Here is a 20585-nt window from a genome sequence, read left to right as displayed (position 1 = left end):
AGATTCAGTTGTTGCTAAATTAATTGTTTCAATTTAAAGGGTGTATACATGTGGATGGATGTGTTCATAATTTTCAGATAACATTAATCTTTCTTAATATTGTGGGGACATTTTCGCGTTATGATAGAAAAAAAATGTCCTCCTTCCTTTTTTAAAATTGTAAAAATTAAAGATTTTAAATTTGTTATTTAATTTCACTATAAATAAATGTCCCCATGGATAAAAATAAATAGTTTGGTACTATCTTTGTTCAACTACAGAGCGTTTATATATTTTTCTGTGTAATTACACATTTTGGCTTATTATTAAAAATGTACATTTGGTGTCTGTTCGGTATTGTAATAATTTGATGAAAGCTTTAGGAGCAAACCATCGTTCTATTTTTTAATTTATCTACTTATATATGTGAATATTTATTACTTCACATAAAAACTTTTAAATTTTTGTACATGTCGCTAAATGTTAAGCGTGAATTGTATATAAATTATATACTATATAAATATATAAATATATTATTATATAAATATATTATATATATATATATAAATTAATATTATATTATATATAAATTAATATTCTTTCTGTATTATTTTTAGGTCACGATCTATTTTAGCGACATTGTTGGCTTTACGGCAATGTCGGCGGAGAGCACACCGTTGCAGGTGGTTAATTTTTTGAATGATCTCTACACGGTGTTCGATCGCATCATACGTGGCTATGATGTGTACAAGGTGGAGACCATAGGCGATGCCTACATGGTGGTGAGTACTCTCGAGATCGAAATTTAAACCAACTCAATGCAATTTAATTAATTTATGTTTCATTTCTAGGTCTCTGGCTTGCCTATTAAGAACGGTGATCGTCATGCTGGCGAGATTGCTTCCATGGCGTTGGATTTGTTGCATGCCGTGAAGCAACATCGTATTGCCCATCGACCCAACGAGACGTTGAAGCTGCGGATTGGAATGCACACGGGTCCAGTGGTGGCTGGTGTTGTGGGTCTGACCATGCCCCGATATTGTCTGTTTGGGGATACGGTGAACACGGCATCGCGTATGGAGAGCAACGGAGAGGCGCTGAAGATTCACATATCGAACAAGTGTAAACTGGCGCTGGATAAACTCGGCGGTGGCTATATCACGGAGAAGCGCGGCCTGGTCAGCATGAAGGGCAAGGGCGAGGTGGTCACCTGGTGGCTGACGGGCGCCAATGATCAGGCGATACAGAAGAAGCATGTGGATATGATGGATATGCCGCCGCCATTATTTAGTCGACCCCGAAAGAGTCCCAAAATGAATCCGGACTCCAGGCAGCCCAGCTTGCTAGCCATGCACAATTGTGGCGCCGGCTCGCGACGTCAGAGTAGTGTGCCACGGCCCACGGATGTGGAATCCACATACAGTCTGCAGGGATCTGTTTATCAGGTGGCACGCGAATCGCCGCGCTTGTCGGCCAAGCGGGAGAGGGAAAGAGAAAGAGAAAGGGAACGACCATCGCTAAATGGTTTGGGCGGACCCTTTGCGGGCAGTGCGCTGCTTGAATCCGCCCAAGCTTCGCTCAGCACGCTGAATCATTCCGATACAAATGAAACGAACTGTGATACTAACGATGCCGCCGTCATTGTCGATGGCGAGCTACTAGAGTTGAATGGCGGCATCACTGCTGCTGCTGCTTCAGCTTCAGCTGCTGCTGCTGCTGCTGCTGCTGCTGCCGCTGCAGCTGGACTCGTGCGTCAACCAAATGCGCTGCACAAGCCGTTGGCAATGGTGCGACCACATCGGATTATCAGTGCGGCACAGCTGCTGCCATTGGATCAGTCAACTGCGACGGCACATCATGCGGCTGAGCTGCTGCTGCGCGAATCCCGCTCCCTGGATCCGATGCCGTTGCAGCAGCTGCGCAAGCGACACGAACGTGTCAAGTTGCCGCCCTCGAAGCTGTCCAAGAATAACTCACGCTCTTTGGACACGGGCGTCTCGCTGATCAGCGGCAATCCCAATGGCGAGGCGACGGCTGAAGATGATACGGATCTGGATCTGGGCGCCAATCCGGTGGATGCCAATGATGGCTACGACGATGAGGTGGGTCTACTCATGCGTCACGACAACGGACAGGTGTCGACGCTGCGCTACTCGAGCAGCTTTGCTAATGCCCATCCCACCATTGTACCCACCGGGATGAGCAGCAGCAGGCGACGTACCAGCAATGTGTCCACCACCGGCAGCAGTTGTGCCAAGCATTTGAACAACAATTGCAACGGCGGCATGAACACGGAGGAGGACCTGCAATCGCCACTGCTGCAGCGTCAGGCATCCTTGACCACACCTCCCGAGGAGCTAATGGCAGACTCCACGCGCTGCCATTCACTCGAGCACTTGGAACCGGGCGTTCCTGGATATGGCAACAGTGTAAGCTATGCCCCCGACATCGATGGACGACAACGACACGATGAGGGAGGAGGAGGAGGTGGCGGCGGCGGCACCTTGGATGGACACTCGGGCATCAATCAAAGGGCGACACGCAGCAGCAACAAGCTGGGCAGTTGGGTGGCCAATTTCTTCAAGGGCAACGTGATGCGCAGCGGCAATGGCAACGAATCGACACTAAGTCGCGTCAGCATTTTGCCGAGCAGCGTTCAAACCGTGCGCACTGGATTCCCCGACATAACATCGGCAGCTGCGGCACGAGATCGTGAGAGTATTGTGTAGTTGTTGGATGAAGATTAGCAGGGAGGAGGAGGAGGAGGAGGAGGAGAAGGCAAATCGAAAAGTTACTCAGGAACAGGGCGAGCTGGAAACGGAACGTCTAAGGATTCAACTAAAAAAATATCAAAAATATAAATAATTGAATTTTCATCGGGCTTATTTCATTGTTGTATGTTAATTGTCGTTTTTATGTCAATTTTGTTGTGTGTCTGTGTTTGAACTCTCTATAAACGATATAAATATATATATTTATATATATGATCATCTTAAACAATAACTAAATGCAAATACATATTAGTTTAATTAAATAACAACAAAAAGCGAAAACGAACCGTCTAGTCACAAGGTCTTCAGACTAGTTATTGTTTTATATAAAATACAAAAATTATATTAAATAATATAAAATTTATATGTATGTATATGTGCATAACTATTAAAGCATAAAGCGCAACACACACACACATATATAAATATTTAAATGAAGTATATAAACAAAAAGAAAACATTAAACAATTGCCACTTATTGCTTATCCACAAGGCGCAGCTATAATGAAACAAAATTTTTTAAAACTATTGAAAGCTATTTTAATAAAATGAAACTAGTTAAATTATATTTGCAAAGGAGAAACCACAACAAACAAATATATAAAAACTAAGCAAAAATATATATTATACTATATTAAATGAAATCAATGTGTTTTTGCTAGTATGTAATTTAAGTGCGTGTGATTGTACGTAATTTTTAAGCGTAAAATAAATATATACTATTATACTATATAAATCCATATGTATATCTATATCTATACACATGTGTATGTATGTGTATAATTAAATTAGCTATTATAAATTATAATGAAAACATAAAACAAACATTGTGAGCTGAAATGCAGAGATCGCCAGTCAGCTGTTTTTTAACTGTATCTATGTATGTATGTATATTTTTAAAACTATGAAATTTGTTAAATTTGCCATATATAAATACAAACAAAAAAAAAAACAAACACTTCTTTTTTTCGCGGGAATAGCTAAAATGAATTCAAATGGAATTCTGTGAAACTTAATTATCTTCAGATGCCCAATTTTCATAATGAACTCTCAGCTTCTTCAATTAATGTCCAGGTTGACTGAAATACAGTTGAACTTTAAAAAGTCACCTTTAAAGTAATTCATATATGAATTTTATTACAACATAAAATTTAATAATTTATATAAATATAATAAAAATCGTATTAGTAACGAGTCTAAATTTAAAGTTGAGCTAAATTATGCATAAGCCTCTAAGCGTTTCATAGGATGAGCCTTGTTCATTTCCCCAACCATTGAACATCATGCAGAAAGTGGACAGCAGACCGCTTGCTTGGCCGACATCCAGGTATAGGACAGGAGGACCTTACAGTATCATAAGGAAGGTCTCACAGTTCCCGGATATCCTTTTTTCCAAATCCAATGTCTTTCAACCTCGTCACACGATGCCCAAGAACGGAGAACATATAAATAAAGCTGAGTCTGATAAATTGAAACTTTTCTATTCAAGGAATTACAACGAAAGCAAAGATAGTTTGAATAAAAATAGAATTCGGAAACTGTCAGCAAATAATATATCTTCGTCCATCGAAAGCATCACTAAAGGCAGTGAACTGATCCCAAGTATAACTCAACGCTCGAGGCCACGATTTGCTTATTATTCGGTTCCATCTCAGATTTCGGTTAATCGGAGTCTAGTCAATCAAGGGTCATCAAAAATGAAAGACGCTACATTCAATACGCTGCATAATTTATCCATTCCAGGTGGGCAAAGAAGAACAGACAAGCGGTTTAAGGTACTCGATGAAAAAGTTTTGGCTTTAGATTTAAAATATATTGAGAAATTTGCATCAGAGCCCCGCGGATATCTAAAAAAATTGTCGTCCGTGGATACCACCATGCCAGATTCGTTGACAAGGATAAAAAAGAATAAGTTCAAACGAATAATACGTTACAGAAAAGTACGGAAGAAAGAAGAACCACTGCCATTAGACTTATCAATGTTGGACCCAAGTGTTATTAAAAAAAAACAGCATCGAAAAAGCTCGAGAAAATCAACTGAAAGTAGAAAAAAATCAGCAGATCGAAAAGAAATGCTTGAATATTTACAAACTATTAAGAAAATATCACCATCACGTGAGAGTGTCACCGTCAACCCTAAATTAAATCGATACATTAGAAGTAATTCAATCGTCAGCTCTGAAGATCATAGGAAAATACTCCAGAGACATACTCGCCCAAGTACGATTGCCACTTCAGAAAATCAAAAAAGGAAACATAAAGAAAGTCAGCTGATTCATTCTCGATCGGATACGAGTATGTACACTGGCAGTTCAGAAAATTTAACGAAAAAACATATAAAAACTCAACCGACTATGTCAATTCCTAGTTCAGAAAATCGTAATGGAAAACATAGAAAAACTCAACCGACTATGTCAATTCCAAGCTCAGAAAATCTTAAGGGAAAACATAGAAAAACTCAACCGACTATGTCAGTTCCAAGTTCAGAAAATCTTAAGGGAAATCATAGAAATGCTCAACCGATTCATTCTCTTCCAGGTACGACCATGTCAATACCAAGATCAGAAAATCTTAAGGGAAAACATAGAAAAACTCAACCGACTATGTCAATTCCAAGTTCAGAAAATCTTAAGGGAAATCATAGAAATGTTCAACCGATTCATTCTCTTCCAGGAACGACCATGTCAATTCCCAGTTCAGAAAATCTTAAGGGAAAACATAGAAAAACTCAACCCACTGTTTCAATTCCCAGTTCAAAAAATCTTAAGGGAAAACTTGGAAAAACTCAACCAACTATGTCAATTCCCAGTTCCGAAAATCTAAAGCGAATACATAGAAAAGTTCAACCGATTCATTCTCTTCCACGTAAGACTGTGTCAATTCCCAGTTCAGAAAGTCTTAAAGGAAAACCCCAAATAAGTCAACCGTTTCATTCTAGCACGGGTACGAGGACCAGTTCAGAAAATCTTAAAAGAAAACATAAAAAAAAGCAACCAAAGCATTCTCGCACCGGGACGAGTAAGTCAGCTGCTAGTTCAGAAAATCTTAAGAAAAAACAAAAACACAGTCAACTGATTCATGATTTTGAATTCGTAAATCGAGAGATCCTTAAAACCTTAGATGACCCTGAGAAAATAGCAGAATTTTTAAGAAATGTTAAGAAATTAGCTTCTAAGGAATGCTCATTATTTCGAGATCGGTTTTTGGAAAAGGAAAGTTTACCGAAGGTCCAAAATTCAGCTGAAGTTGATCAATATTTAGACCGTTTAGACAAAGCGGTAAGAAATGCTCGATTATCACTTCAAAAACAGGACCAATCCGACAGGACCAATGATAAATCATTCAAGCACGAAGAAGATGACATTACTCGAGACTTACAAATTATTGAGAAAATGATAGGGAAAGGTCATCCGATAGGTACAAGTCGACAATTAATTGAAGAAAAAATTGGGATAAAACGCCCAGCTTCGATTGCAACCTCCAAACACTCCTTGCAACCACTTCTCACTCCTATGGTTTCCAGCATGCTAGTTTTGAAAAAATCATCTGTCGATGTAAATTTTGACAACAATAACGAAGACGACGATCATATTACATTTAAAAAAATCTTATATGGTGAACTTGAATCACCATTTGAAGAAAGAAACACGTTTAGACCACCCATTTCAGCTAAAGATCTGACAAAACTAACACCCCAACAATTTAATAATTATTTTACTGATCTACAACAGGACTCTAAGTCATTAGAGTATCGAAGATCCTCGCTTGCATTTTTGAAATCTGCTCACTCATTGACTTACGATTACCGGATGGGACAACTCAAGCGGTATTTAACTGACAGCCAAGTCAGTTTATCCGATTTGGATACAATAAGCATTGATGATATGGACATGTCCGAGTTTTTGTATTATCCATACGCAGATAAATATTTCGACGATAGCGTTATATTACCAAAAATTACACCACGTGTACCAATTAGAAAAATAGCAACAACACAAAAATTAAAAGTGGAGAAACCGAAGCTTAAGCGAAAGGTGCATCAAAAAGTTTCAGAAGTAAAAGTGATTAAAAATGAAGAAGAGAAGAAGACCAGCTGTTGTATATGTAAATTAATTCACCGAAATAAGCCAATTAAGGATGATCCATTGATTATTCGGATGAAAAATGAAATGAAGCGTCAAGAACTGAAGGCATACATTAAAAACAAACAACTCTGTCCCCCAGGGATCGATACAATCTTAAACGATGACCTATTTGAATTCGATACCCGTCGTGTTCTTGTTCCTTGTCAAAAACCTAGAACTGTGTGTAATCAAATTTATCCGGCAAATGTAATCCATAGAAATAATGCTTAACTGCAGTGCTAAGCATTATTTCTATAGAATTGCGACATTTGTTTTGTAGTTTGTTAAGAGATTAAACGTGAGGTTTTTCAATGGAAATAATTGTTTTATTTTTGGTGTCTTCTTCGTTTTTAAATATAATGTATTATTTATGAATACTAAGAGCTACGGTTATCTCAAGTTAATATCAACTTTTTTACTTAGTTATCTAATAATACTATTTTATAAAACTCCTAAACAATCGACAAAACTATTTGTTTCTTAGAATAATGCATAGATAGTACTGTTGAACGATGGTTGGCAAAACCATCAAATTATGAGTTGGTAATAGTACTAACAACTGGAGTTTATAAGTTCAAGTTTTATTCTTATTTTTCTTTTTTTTAAGATAGTACTATCAATAGCTTTACTTTTTTATGTATTCAATTAATTAAATTTTGTGTATCAATAAAACTTATATTGAAATAATTTTGACTAGATTTTGATTAGTATACAATAAATAATCACAAAAAGGCCGCAATAAAGAGTTTTCAAGTTGAATATGGCAATTGATACGGGTACAAAGCATAAACTTAAACTAATGACTAGTTTTATGTATAAATAAATAATCTATTGAAATATTTACATATATTTGAAATGATTTTAATAGATAATTAAAACACTACTTGAGCTCTACTCGATTTGTTAATGAAACTGACTTAATTTAAGTTGAAATCGTCTTGAATCTAACCTATTGGTGGTCTTATACGCATACTGCTGATATATGTATCTACCCGTAACACGTACTATCCTTAGTTCAACTATTCTATATACAAGCTATTGGATTATTCCCTAGACTGCAGCTTCTTTTGACTTTGTTCTTCTTGCTCCATCCATGACCTGATGTTTTAGAGTAGCTGCCTCGTAATCGCTGCCACTTTCATCGGCGAACTGAATGTCGTCCAGGTCAAGATACTCTTTCAGATCACTCGACGACTTCTCCACAAGAGTCTCCTTTTCCACATACGATCCAGTCATGGATTGACTTGAGTCCAAGCTGTCGCTCATCTTCGTCAGGCTCTGATGCACTGCAGCAATCTCTGTTGGCTTATTAGTCGCTAAATTTGGCCGCAGGGTTCCAGATCCCAACTCAGCGTTCAGTTTCAATTGTTGCCTGGCCTGACGACGCTGCTTTCTGGACATATAAGGAGTCGACTGCTTGGTTGGAGTTTTCTGCGATGTGGCGCTCTTCTGGTTCGGCTCGCTGGGCGAGGTTGCCTTGGACTGCTGCTGGCTGCTGGGCAAAGAGCGCTCCTCGGAGCTGGGAGTGTTGTCTGCCGTTGTGCCTTTGCTGCCAGGGCACAGATAGTGTCCATACTTGGGCATTTGTATTTCCTCATACAATGGATTTGTTTCATCGGACACAGACGCTGGCTCGGGTGTCTTATCCTCGTCCTCCCGCTCTGGTGTCTCCTCAAACGGTGGTATCCAAATGCAATAGGCCGGATCCATGCCCAGATAGGAACCAGGAGCTGCACCCGCATTGATAACATTATAATCATAGTAGTCCATCTCTAGTTCCTCCTGATTACCCAGCGAGAACTCAGATCCGGGTCGTGTCAGTAGCTTCTTACGATTCTGTTGATCCTTGGACTCCTTAGGATTGCTGGTTGTGCGTATGGTGGCCGTGCTGACCACACTCGCGGCAGGTGAATAGCAGCCCTACAAAAGTAAAGAATGTGTTTTACATAATCGGCTTTCACTTGAACTGAATCCCTACTCACGTTGGTTAGGGAAGCGCTTACGCTACGTGATCCCATGCGACCCAAGCACAGCGAACCAGAGCCCGAGTTTAGAGATTTGGCATCTCGCAGGCTCTCGTCCAGGCGGGAACTAAGCAGCTTCAGAGTCACTGCATCATAGCGATCCGAGTACTTGCTCATGCGTTTACTGTTCAAAGGTGGACTATTGCACAGCGAGCTCATCCCGGAGGAAATGATGGACTCGGAGTCCTTAGCGCTGTCCTTACCGCTGAGAGGCTCGACAGTTGTCGGTGAATCTCGAGACTTTGCTGTTTCATCGATACGCTGCAGCTCCAGCTCAGCTTCTCCAGATGATGGCGATCCAACTGGACTCAGACTTTCCGTACCCGGCGATAGAGATGTCAACGAGGCGTGTTCGTTCCTCAGAGTCATCATAGAAGTTGTGCTACCAAAACCAGCTGCATCCTCACTGCAACAACAAATTGTCAAGATCAGGAAATCACGAAATTAATGTATCCTTAATAGTGAAAAAATAATTAAATTTAAAATAAATAATATTTGTTTCAATATCATAGAGCAACTATTATTTGAAATTGTCAAACCAAATTATGTTATAATTCAATCTTTATTAATTACTATGATTCTTCTTTATATTAAAGCAGAAATTTAAATAATGTATCAGAAACTTTTTAGATTGTAACATAAATAAGATTTAATTTGTATCAAATAATTAAATTGGAAACTAAAAGTTTATCCTGAAAATATATTTTTGTTCAGATTATTTTTTTACGTTTGATTTTTCTAAACTCCACTCGTTTTTGAGATAATTATATTTGTATATTGCTCAAGTCTTACCTTTTCACCATTTGCTCGCGTGGATCGGCATCTTTGAACTCCGTCTCGTTGGTGACATTCTCCACATCGGCGCTCTCACGCAAAATCGAGTGTCGCAGTTGGCGCTTCGGACGCATTTTGACCAGATAAATGACCTCCGAGAGCAGCGTGGTCGTTGAAATGGCGCGTGATGGCGGATCATGCAATGAGCTGAGAGATGCCCGCGGCGTGTGCAGATGCGAACCTTCATCCTGTCGACGGGCAACAGCCAAATGATACTTGCGGTAACGCACCACATACTGAGCACCTGTTGAGTTAAGTAAGAGAGTGGTTAAGAGAGTTTAGATGAACTCATGCGCAGGTCTTGTTTATTGAAATGAGACTTGCTATTTATGCTTGCCAGCACTATTATCCTACTGTTGACAAATTGAAAGTATCATGATAGCATTTCAGATGTACACTCTGAGAGCGCATGCAATGTTAATGCGTGGCTCTCAATGACTACTTTAACATGACTATGTTAACATACTGCAACTTTTACATAACTTAGCAGCCCTGCAAATGTTAAGCCTTGACTGACTCCATATTTTAAATTTATTTTAGTTGTTAAAATTTAAGTCAATTTATGTAATTAAATTTGTACAAATAAAAGTTACACATATATTAAATATTTAAATTTTATTTAATCTTTTAGTTTAAAAAAAAAAAAAACTTTTAAGTTTTTATTTTAATTGGAATATAAGAGTAATTCTTCATTTTTATAAAAAAAAAATTTAAGACTCGAGTTTTTTTGATTTTAATACAAAGATTTTAAAGTTGAACAAAGTATATAAGTAAATATAATATTCAACCAAGTTACTTACCCAAAAGTGCGCTAATTAGAATTATAATGGTGGCAAATATCATGGCGCTGAGGTGAACCAGAGTGAAACGCATCCGGGAAAGCGGCTTTTTCTGCAAGCTGGTGCGACTTTTCACGAAGAGTCTTGTCGAAGCGAGAATTGTGCTGCTATTGTTCATGCCTCTGGACCCTACAAGAAGTAATAGTCGATTAAATGACTATTTGAACATTGCTTATCATAACTTAATTTACCCAGTTGCTTCACATTGGCCACGAAACCGCCGGTGCAGGATGCAGCATCATATCCAGCACTTGACGTTGCATTTCCGTTTATTTCGCCTGAAAAGAACTCCACTAAAAGTTGAGCTCCCGTGGACTCGACAGACAACGGAACACCGATATGGCTGGACTCTTCAGCACTGGGTCGCCTTATTCCGGCTCCTGTTGAGCCGTCACCATTGAGTTCCACTAACAAAGTGGAGGACAAGGAAGGACCATCTCGCACCTTTATATACTGTGTCCCACATGGCAGTCGCAGGAAGCTGAGCTGCATCGCAATGGTGTCCTCGCCATCAACCTAGAATAATGGAGCTATTTAATTACAAAAGTAATTTAATTAAGAAGTCTAAATTTAACCTGAATCAACCAAAAGGAGCGACCGGGACAACTTTGCGTTTCTCCAGCTATAATGCGTTTGGGCTTCGAAGAGCCCAGATGAACAATGCAACCGCAACGACAACCAGGTCCAATCTCTTGATTCACCTCAGTTACATTGGACTTGGTTAGCATATTGCCGCTTGTCTCGTAGATGCAGTCCCAGGTATCCGCAATGCTCTTGTGACATTTCTCTGTTTGCACGGAAGGACCCTAAAATACATTATGGAACAGGATAATTATATAAAAGCCAGGGACACTTATAGGTTTTTAAAGAAAAATTTGTTTTTTATGTTGACAGAATAATTCTAATTCTGTAACTATTATATTTGTAACCCAAACAAGTGTTATTTTTATTTTAAAACAAATAAAAGTAATACTTTGTAGCTTTTATTTTACAATTAAATATAAGTTTTATTACATTAACATAATCTTTAACTAAATCCCAGATAAATCCAGTTTTCATTAATTTCGCAGTGAGCATACATTTTATTAATATGTACATTAAACTAATTCAAAAGTAAATATCGAACTAAAATTCCCTCACGATTTAACTAATAAAACAGATTTATTTCAAACTCATCCTCTTCATCAAGATCCTCAGCCTCGCCAGTGAGACCAGTTAGACCAGAGGTGGTGCCAATTGTTGTCAAGCTCTGTACCGACTTGGTGTCAACCATTTTGAAGGTATCCTCGGCTTTGGTAAGGGGCAAAAGAGCTGGTGCTGGAGCACTACCCTCGCTGCTCTCCTTCTTCACAGAGACAGTGCTGCTTGATCCTTCGGGCTCTTCGAGGGGTTCTTCCTCTGCTTCCGCGATGTCATCTTCTCGCGATGAGGACACATATAATGTGGTGCCCAGCTCAACATCAATTATGTTCACCCGTTCGCCCATTTTCTCAAGTTCCCCAGCTTTAACCTGTCCCTTAAGCAGGCATTCTGGATGCTTCACCTGGAGATCTTTCAATTTATCGCGTACCTCAGTCTCGAATAGATCACAGACAGCTGGCTTAGGCTTGTGGGGCATAAAACCCATTTTGCCGGGAGTATACAGCTCGGATGTGACCGTGCCGATGGTCTCCACCGACGGAGTCTTTGGCAACTCCGACGAGTGGGAGCTGACAATGTTCATCAGCTGGGTGAGAAGATCGATGCGTGCCAATTTATTCATAGAGACCGCTTCCTCTCTGACTTCCTTGATGACATGTGGATCATCGACGTTGGCCTCTTCAAGTCTCTCCGGGAATAGCGTGATACCCTGTTGCGTTATGATGGCATCCCGTACAGTTGACTTGATCTGCTGTATGATACCCCGCAGTCGTACAATCTCTCCTTCATGCTGATCATGCACCGCCTCCAGATGCTTCTTCTCAAGCATCATGTTCTCTAGACGACGGCACAGAGATCGCACCTTTCCGACTGCATCCTTGTTCCTCTCATCCACAGACAGCTCGGCTTCCTGTTGCTCCTCGTAGGCCCGTCGGTATTGCAGAGCTTCCACATACTTTGCCTTTAAAGTCTCATAGTTGTGTGTGAGGCCCTCGATGATCTTGATCTTGTTTATCGAATTGCGGACCAGTTCGTTCTTAATCTGATCCAAAGCGCTGTACTGCTCCATGATTTCCTTGTGCTTCTCCTTTTGGTTGTTGTACTGTTGTTGTATCTTGATTTGGGACATCACCAACAGATCAATCTCCTTCTGCAGCGCAATATTCTCGCGGATCAGACGTCGGGTATACCCGGCATTGCGAATCTCACTGGAGCGCGTAAAGTCCTCGGAGACTTGGAGCAGCTTTGCCTCCACCTCCTTCTTTAGCGCATCCTTTTCGACAACGGCCGCCTGTTCCATGTTGTACAGTGCCTCCTTGTGAAACTTCTCCTTCTCCTTAATTTCCGATTCCTGATCGTCAAACTTTGCCAGAAGTATATCACGTTGTATGCGAAACTCATCCAAAGAATTCAACTTGCCATTGAGGAGTTTTATCTCCGATGTCAACTGATCATGCATCGCCTTGTATTTTCCCTCCAAGTCACCGATTTTCTCCTGTGCCGCCCGATTCTCCTCGTTGCGCACCTTTGAGACCTCCACAAGGCGTTCCTCCAGTTCGGTTATTGAATTGTTGCGCTCGGCCAGCGTGCGTTCCAAATGGGCAGCGACATCGGTGCGATCATGATCTATATCCTGCAATTTAGCAGTCATCACCACGTTCGCCTCATCGATGCTGGCCAGGTGAGCTCGCAGACGGGCCAACTTCTGATTCAAATCCGTAATTTGCAGCTCATAGAAGGTCCGATCCACTTGGCTTATTTTATTCAGTTCCTTATCCTTCGCCTTCCCCTTTGATGACTTTCGTTTTGGCGGCATTTTGCTGGTGTTTTTCTAACAATTAAACTCTTAATGCAATTCTATAATAATTTTGTGTATAAATAAATTCAAACTCATCCAGTTAATGACATTCTAGGCTATTTCCTAACTGATTTGCTATAAAAAATTGTTTGATTACTTGAAATTCCATTAAATAAAAATCAACTAAATGGTTGTCAAGGCAATGAGCTTTGTTCTAAAGCTCACAGAAGCTTGCAGAACAGCTGGAGTTGCTGTTAAAAGCTTTATTGTTTACGGACATACATTGAAATATAGAAAATTATTAAAATGTTTAAGTCCATTAAAGTGAATCCTGTAATCACACCTGTAATATTACTTAAGCTTGGTTTTTAGAGTGATTAACAAATTTCTAACATTTTCCTAGCTCTAGAGAAAACAAAGAAATATAAGTGGAAAGCTCTCCAACTAGTTTTCACAATTGTTCTCAGCCATAGTGGGAAAACAAAAGTGCTGCAATCGCTTAATTTTCCTGTCGGAAGTTTTCCGATAATGAAGTGGAGCTTCCCAACAAAACAGAAGACAAAACACAAAGCTCCACGGGGGCACTCCATTGTGATATGCAAGGAAATGTAATTGCAGGTGCACGTGTAACATATTTACATACATATTTACGCTTCTTCTTCATACTCATATCTTAACAACAAAAAACTTGTTGATGGCATGCCGTGAATTTAACTTTTTGCTTAGTTTTTAGTTGTAAAGATAAACTTTGTCAAAGTCAAATTGACCATTTACTCTTGCCTGTCAGTTTTCTGTTTACATTTTATGAATGGAAATGTTGAAGTGTTGTTTTGTTATTCACAAAATATTTAATATAATTAAAACTTTAAAATTGTATAGGAAACAAAATAAAAATCTTAATCTTTTCTTGTTAATTTGAATTAGAGCTTGGGGAATAACATAAAAATACTTTTATCAGTTTATTTTATGTAATTTAATTTTTTTAATTGCATACTCTAATTTTGCTTCTTTTGCCATGTAAATATATGAAAGTAGATAAATTTATATTTTTATTCTATTTGATTTAATTGAAACTTTTAAACTGCATACATATTTAATTTAAAACTTTTAAAGTGAACATAATACTGTGTTCTTTCCTGGCCAATTTTTTTTTTTCGATTTTTGTATACATGTATGAAAATATATACATTTTATATATATTTTATATTCACAAGACACTTCATTGAATTGAAGCTTAAATATTGTAACAAAAAAAAAACATATGGGACCATATGAATGTGCTTCTTTGGTTTACAGTTATTCACACAGATTATTATATTTAATCTGTAAAATACCAAAATATCCGAATTTGAGCTTTGTACACATTAAATTTACTGAATCGTCAACTCATTTCATTGCATAGAGATTCAGGCGCCAATCGGAAAACATGGAAGTAACTGTATAAAACTTGAAAAGGGTGGCAACATTGTAAATTTGCCACGCAATCTGGAACAAGTGTCGCATTGTTGTAACAATCTGCCAGACACCCGAGACAACAAACATGGCCGCCAGCAATAGCCTATCTTCTCTTTCCCTCGCACTACCATAAAGCCCTCCAACCCATTTTTTTTTTATTGTCGACACAACAATGAGATATGGGGATACTGCGAATATGTGCCCCTAGTTGTTGATACGAATAGTGCACAAAACGGAGGAGGAAGCGCAAAAGTAAAACATGAACTCAAATGTTAACCCGCCTAAGCTACACACACATCCACAGATGTCTGGAGGCATGTGTGAGTGTGTGTTTGTGTACATGTGAATAAGTTGTGTGAGCACAATTTACTGAGAGCGGAAGAGAGAGGAAGAGGCTAAAGTAAAAGTTGCTAGTGAAAGTTATGCACGTAGCCAAAATTAGGATGGTAAATAAACTACTCGTACTTTTATAGAAATTGAGTAGAAAAACTTTGAAATTTATAGAAAAAATATGTGAGCTTGTTAAAGTCGATTTATTAACTGTAATTTACCCGGTACTCCATTTAAATATGCATTAATGTATTAAAATTATTAAATTATTTAGCAAACGAAGGACAACTTTAATTGTAGATGCCTGGTACTCCATAAATATATATTTGTTTGATGAATATATTTGAAAGCTTAAGAATTATAGCATACATTAGGGGGCTCTTGTTAATGATCGTAACTACAATTTTTGTATCTGAGTCCCCAACTATAAAATACCTGGTATTTAACTGAAGAGCATTTTATTTAAATCTACGCATGGGGAAATTAGATAATTATTATATAGTTGATACGATCAAGTGGAATAAATGCATTTGATAGAAGAGCAATTTATCTTACAAACTGAAGGTTTTTCAGAGTTTTTCGTAAATTCCATCCCGTATTTCAACGAACATAATATACCCTTGTACTTTACGAGTGCCGGGTGCTAAAATACTTAAATGTAATAAATACCTCACAGAATTTGGCGCCATAACGCGGTGGCGGGGAATCACAGAATCGGTAACGATTGCGTGTGCCTCCCAAGCAATTGCTTGAGCATGGCGTCCACTCGCTCCAGGTGCCCCAGCCGCCAGTGTCGGAGTCTGTGAAGTGGTCAAGTTAAGAAGATTAAGCACTGATAAGTAGTAAATAAAGTAAGCCTCTTAGGTGGCAGTGGCATCACTTACCACTGACGGGCAGTGTGGGCACACAGTCCATACGCACATCCGCAACGGCACCGGAAATGGCCTGGCTGACATAGACGAAGCAGTACTCCACATATTTCTCGGAGAAGAGATCACAGTTGAAGTACAGTGAGTGCTGGCTCTTGACGACCCGCTGCTCGGCGACATAATGCAGCGAGGTAGGCGGCTTTAGAGAGGCGACATCGGCACGTAACTTGGCAAAGAGCCGGACTCGATCACCCTGCTCCAGAATGCAACCGGGATACTCATAGAGTACGCCTACGCCAGAGTGTGGATCGCAGGGAAAGATGCTCCTTGCGTAGACATTGAACACAAACTCATCGCTCCAGTCCACGCTGATCATCCTCCGTGTGATGGGCACATTGAGAGAGGTCACCATGGGCCGCAACTGGACAGCATAGTTGCCCGCCAAACCGAACAGTTCGCAGCCCAAACGAAGCGTCTTGAACTTGGGAAATCCCCGCACCTGCTCCGCAAAGAGCACACTCGACTTGGACACATTGCTGAGGCTGTGGGCACAGCTGCGATCCTTGCCGCAGTAGACCAGCTCCAGCCAGAACTCGGGCAGTGAAGGTTGCTCTCCATGCAACGCACGCTCGCAGTTGACTTCGGGAAAACGAAGCGTGACATTCACGGATGTCTTGGGATATGTGCGCAGGGTCACAGGACTCACAATCATCTCAGCACTGGGCCATCGCACGTCCAGAGTCTGGAGCAAACGCTCATCCTGCGACGGCATCAACGTTGTTGTTGTCAGGGATCCTCCTCCTCCTTTTCCTCTTGCTGCAGGATCATTTGCATCATTGTGATCGAGGGTTGTTGTCTTTAGATTCCGCACCACCTGCATCTCGTAGAGACCGCCACGCACAAAGGTCTGACAAGGCACCGTAACCTGGGTGACATTCTGTCGCGGATCCGGAAAGAGCGGAATATTCTGGACAATCTCTTTGCGCCTGCGTTGTAGCACCACCTCGTGGCTCCTGTTGCTTCCCTCTGCCGTTGTCTCTTCCGCTCCCACAGCTGCAGCATCATTAATGATTTTGCTAATGACTAAAGTGCTCATTATGGTGTTCACCCTGCCCTCCTCCGTGCTCGAGCCCACGCCCACGCCGGGGCTGTCAGTGCTCAAGTGGGCGTTGCTGAGATTCCGATTTTCAGAGTGTCGTTCTGTTGTTTCGGTCTCGCTCGCATTGCCATTGCCATTGCTATTGCTATTGCCATTTCCCTTTAAAGATTGTGCATCGTCCTCGCTGAACTGGATCTGCACATGCAGGTCGCCGCTGAGTGCTGTGAATGTGCTTGGGGACATGAGGCGACCCCTTCGAACCGCCAGCACGTGACCTTTTGTTGAAATTGAGCCAAGTCGGGAGTCACAATACGAACAAAACGAACGAACAAATTAATCACCACATGTAAAGAAGAGAGATAAGAATTATGCTCAAGCCTTTGTAATTTATTTCTTATTGTCTGACAGCGGGAGTTTCGGTGTCACGCCCCCTCCCCACTCCCCCTCTTTACAATCTCCATCTCCTTATCACGCCTCCATTGGTTGTGTTTAAGTGCCTCCAGTTGGCATAGGCAATCCTTATACAAATGTCACAACGAATGATGAATGTTCTAACGTTCCTAACTTCATTTTTATGCCTGCCATTCACCACGAACAACTAGATCTTAAGCGATTGTTTCCTAGTAGTGTCATCTTTAGGTAGGGTATTAACTCCATCCAATTGTGTTTTTGATTGATTGACAAATACATAAGGACAATATAATAGGTTATAGATTGTTTTCTAAAACCCTAATTTTTATATGAAGGATTGGGTTGGAGTTTTGATTGACATATTTTTACTCACACATAATTTGTTAACATTCTATTAATTTACTTATTTTAATTTTTCGTAGAATAAAATTGTATACAAAAAGTAAAATAATTAGCTGAAATATCATCTCTAGCTGACTTGATTAATAGACTATTCACTTATAAACAATGATAAATAACTAGAAAAGGTGTCACGCTTATATAAGACATTTACACCGAGCTATGACACAATAAGCAGTTATTTTTGTCGTCAAAAACATCATCAGAAAAAAATATTGAAGTTCAGTGAATGGCAAATAATGTCAATGGAGAAACTATAACATAGAACTGTAAAAGACTGATTGCACTTCGATTAAAGACTTAAGTGTTATAGATCGAATAAAGACAACATTTTGCTTAGTAACAGAATTAATTGAATTGACTTTTGATTGACCAAAATGCGCTTTGAACTTTCGAAATCTGAGGGGTTCTTGCTTATCCCTTATTTTTAAGCATTCACATCCCTTATTACAAGAAGTCACGTCATTTTATACACAACATTTTGGGTAATAGTTAAGATAAGCACTGAACTCTGTAAGGTAACATACACATCTCTATGATATTATTTAAGTAACTGTCCTATTCCTAAAATAATCTCACAAGTATTTCTTTATAAATCAGACTTTGTGGGTTATATAGAAATAATAAAATGGAATAAAAGTCCTTGCAATTGGCACAACCTGTCAGAGAGCAAAGACTAATTTTTGACAAAGTTGAGTTTATGATAGATGCTTGCAGATGAAAAAAAAAGAAAAGGAAAGATGGAAAAACAACACACAAATTGGAGATTCAGACGTTCCATTTACATCGCACCAGGGAGACTGTCACTCACTTGTGGAGCAGCATAGGAGGAACATTATTGATGATATCATAATCTTCCACTTGACTACTGATTTCAGGCCTGATGCTGACGTGCCAACTGTCTTCTTCCGCTTTCGATTCGTTGGCATTTTCCTTCTTGTTCTCTTCCTTCGAGCCATTGTCGATGTCGACTTCATCGTCATCGTCGTCGTCATCGTCATCTCTGTAGTAGTCAATGCGGATTGTGTCTGGGGCAAGACGAATTGAGCCGTTATTGTTGTGGCAAGTTGAGCGCCTTACCACCGCCTAACACCCTAGCAATGGGGGTGTGGCAAAGGGTCGCTCAACCGAGCAGCGTTTGCAATTCACTTCTGTTATTTATTTGTACTCGTATTGTGTTGTTGGCGGTCGGAACGGTTTCAGATGCTCCATTAGAAATTAATGTCAATGCCTTTTGCCTCAACATTTCTGAAAAGAAAAGAACAAAAAATAATAAAAGTAAGAAATCGTTAAAACAAATTGAACAATAACTTGTCCGAAAGTCGAGATGTTGCACTAAGTTATGATCTTACAAAAGGTTATAAATTCTCTGTTATTAATACAATTTCTAGGAAAAATATTCAAGCACCAAGACCAGCTGCAAATGCCTATTTGATATCCTTTAAGGACACCTAAGACTCCCTAATAATGAAGTGAAATACGAGTTTGTTGCTATCATTCTAATTATTTTAGCTATTGTTTCTTCTTGTTGATTTTACTGTTTAACGACCTGATTACGCATTCATTTATCAGTTTATAAAATAAATATTTTCTTGGCGGTTACTTGAGAATAGTAATTATATTTGTAATGAAAGACAAGCAGCTTTTGAATAACAATTTAAGAATTGTTTTACCCCAAGTTGCTTTCTTCAGAACATTTTGGCAAGAAAGTTTCTTATAGAAATATATATAGCATTTACATATAAAAGTATTGTAACCTTTAAATATTACATATATTTACAATTTAGTATCTTGAAATGTTGTTCATTTGTAACTGAATGAACCCACCACAAGCCTCTGGAGATTTTTGGGAACCACCCATTTTTAGGAGGTTTATTTGTTATTAGAGAAATCCGACCGTCATTTAGCTGTGTCCGGTCATTAATTACTATTGCGTGTGTCTGTTCATTATGTCAGCTGTTCAGTGGATCTTTCATCTGGTCTAATTTGGTTTCGCTAACCACCTAATGGGAGTTGGTCCAAAAAAACCACACGTGCCACAATAGGGTGATATTTCACTCACTTGCAACACTCAAAAGGGGGATGGTAATACGAGTTAAATGCTGAAAAACATATTGAAAATAGTCAAAATGAGAGATGCATAAATATTTTATACACAATCAAATACGAGTATGCATAAAACAAAGAAAACTCATCAATAAGATGAATAAAAAAAAAAACAATAACATAATAAATAAAGTAGAAATATTTGTATAGTTAAAGAAGTAAATAATTTATAATTATAAATGTTTAATTTATAGATTGGCTTATTAAAAAAATTTTACTGTCGTTTTCTTTAAATTCTTAATTAAAAAATAAAAAAAAATTGATTTCAAAGTGATTTATGAAACATATATTATAGAAGAATAATTGCAGCATTTTTAAAGTTTACGGAAACATCTCAATATTATCTTATGTATGATTTCTCGATTGGTTTTTATGATTTTTACGTTTAAATTTATTTATTTCAAATT

General features: G+C 39.1%; 3 protein-coding genes across 5 annotated transcripts in view; 1 reads left to right on the top strand and 2 right to left on the bottom strand.

Annotated features, from left to right (window-relative positions):
• LOC117787579 (receptor-type guanylate cyclase Gyc76C-like) overlaps positions 1–2758 on the top strand; it is a 45585-nt gene extending 42827 nt beyond the window's left edge. For all 3 annotated transcript variants that reach the window (XM_034626132.1, XM_034626131.1, XM_034626133.1), the window contains 2 exons: positions 597–761; positions 831–2758. In XM_034626132.1, the coding sequence (XP_034482023.1) occupies positions 597–761; positions 831–2708 (2043 nt within the window). In that variant the 3' untranslated portion in view covers positions 2709–2758. The remainder of the gene's footprint in view (positions 1–596; positions 762–830) is intronic.
• Positions 2759–7572: 4814 nt separating this feature from the next.
• LOC117788497 lies at positions 7573–19031 on the bottom strand. The gene is made up of 9 exons (XM_034627283.1): positions 18884–19031; positions 16179–17537; positions 15964–16094; positions 11147–11377; positions 10754–11087; positions 10533–10700; positions 9691–9976; positions 8857–9304; positions 7573–8794 (listed from the first exon to the last, which is right to left on the bottom strand). The coding sequence occupies exons 1-9, from the start codon at positions 19029–19031 to the stop codon at positions 7925–7927; spliced, it is 3975 nt and encodes a 1324-aa protein (XP_034483174.1). The 3' UTR covers positions 7573–7924.
• Positions 11630–13640, bottom strand: LOC117787583 (cilia- and flagella-associated protein 157). The gene has a single exon (XM_034626142.1). The coding sequence runs from the start codon at positions 13525–13527 to the stop codon at positions 11719–11721; it is 1809 nt and encodes a 602-aa protein (XP_034482033.1). The 5' UTR covers positions 13528–13640; the 3' UTR covers positions 11630–11718.
• Positions 19032–20585: the final 1554 nt, after the last annotated feature.

This window comes from Drosophila innubila, assembly GCF_004354385.1.
Source record: "Drosophila innubila isolate TH190305 chromosome 3L unlocalized genomic scaffold, UK_Dinn_1.0 0_D_3L, whole genome shotgun sequence".
NCBI classification, from domain to species: domain Eukaryota; kingdom Metazoa; phylum Arthropoda; class Insecta; order Diptera; family Drosophilidae; genus Drosophila; species Drosophila innubila.
Note: the sequence above shows the minus strand (reverse complement) of the source record. Positions and strands in the feature narration are given on the sequence as shown.

Excerpts from the sequence above, each read along its gene's own strand:
- LOC117788497 (XM_034627283.1), bottom strand. The coding sequence starts at position 19,031 with ATGGCTCGAAGGAAGAGAACAAGAAGGAAAATGCCAACGAATCGAAAG. Across the intron at positions 10,701-10,753 it reads GAAGCAACTGGGTAAATTAA|GGTCCAGAGGCATGAACAAT; the intron begins GTTATGATAAGC and ends TACTTCTTGTAG. Across the intron at positions 9,305-9,690 it reads CGCGAGCAAATGGTGAAAAG|TGAGGATGCAGCTGGTTTTG; the intron begins GTAAGACTTGAG and ends TTGTTGTTGCAG.
- LOC117787583 (XM_034626142.1), bottom strand. The coding sequence starts at position 13,527 with ATGCCGCCAAAACGAAAGTCATCAAAGGGGAAGGCGAAGGATAAGGAA.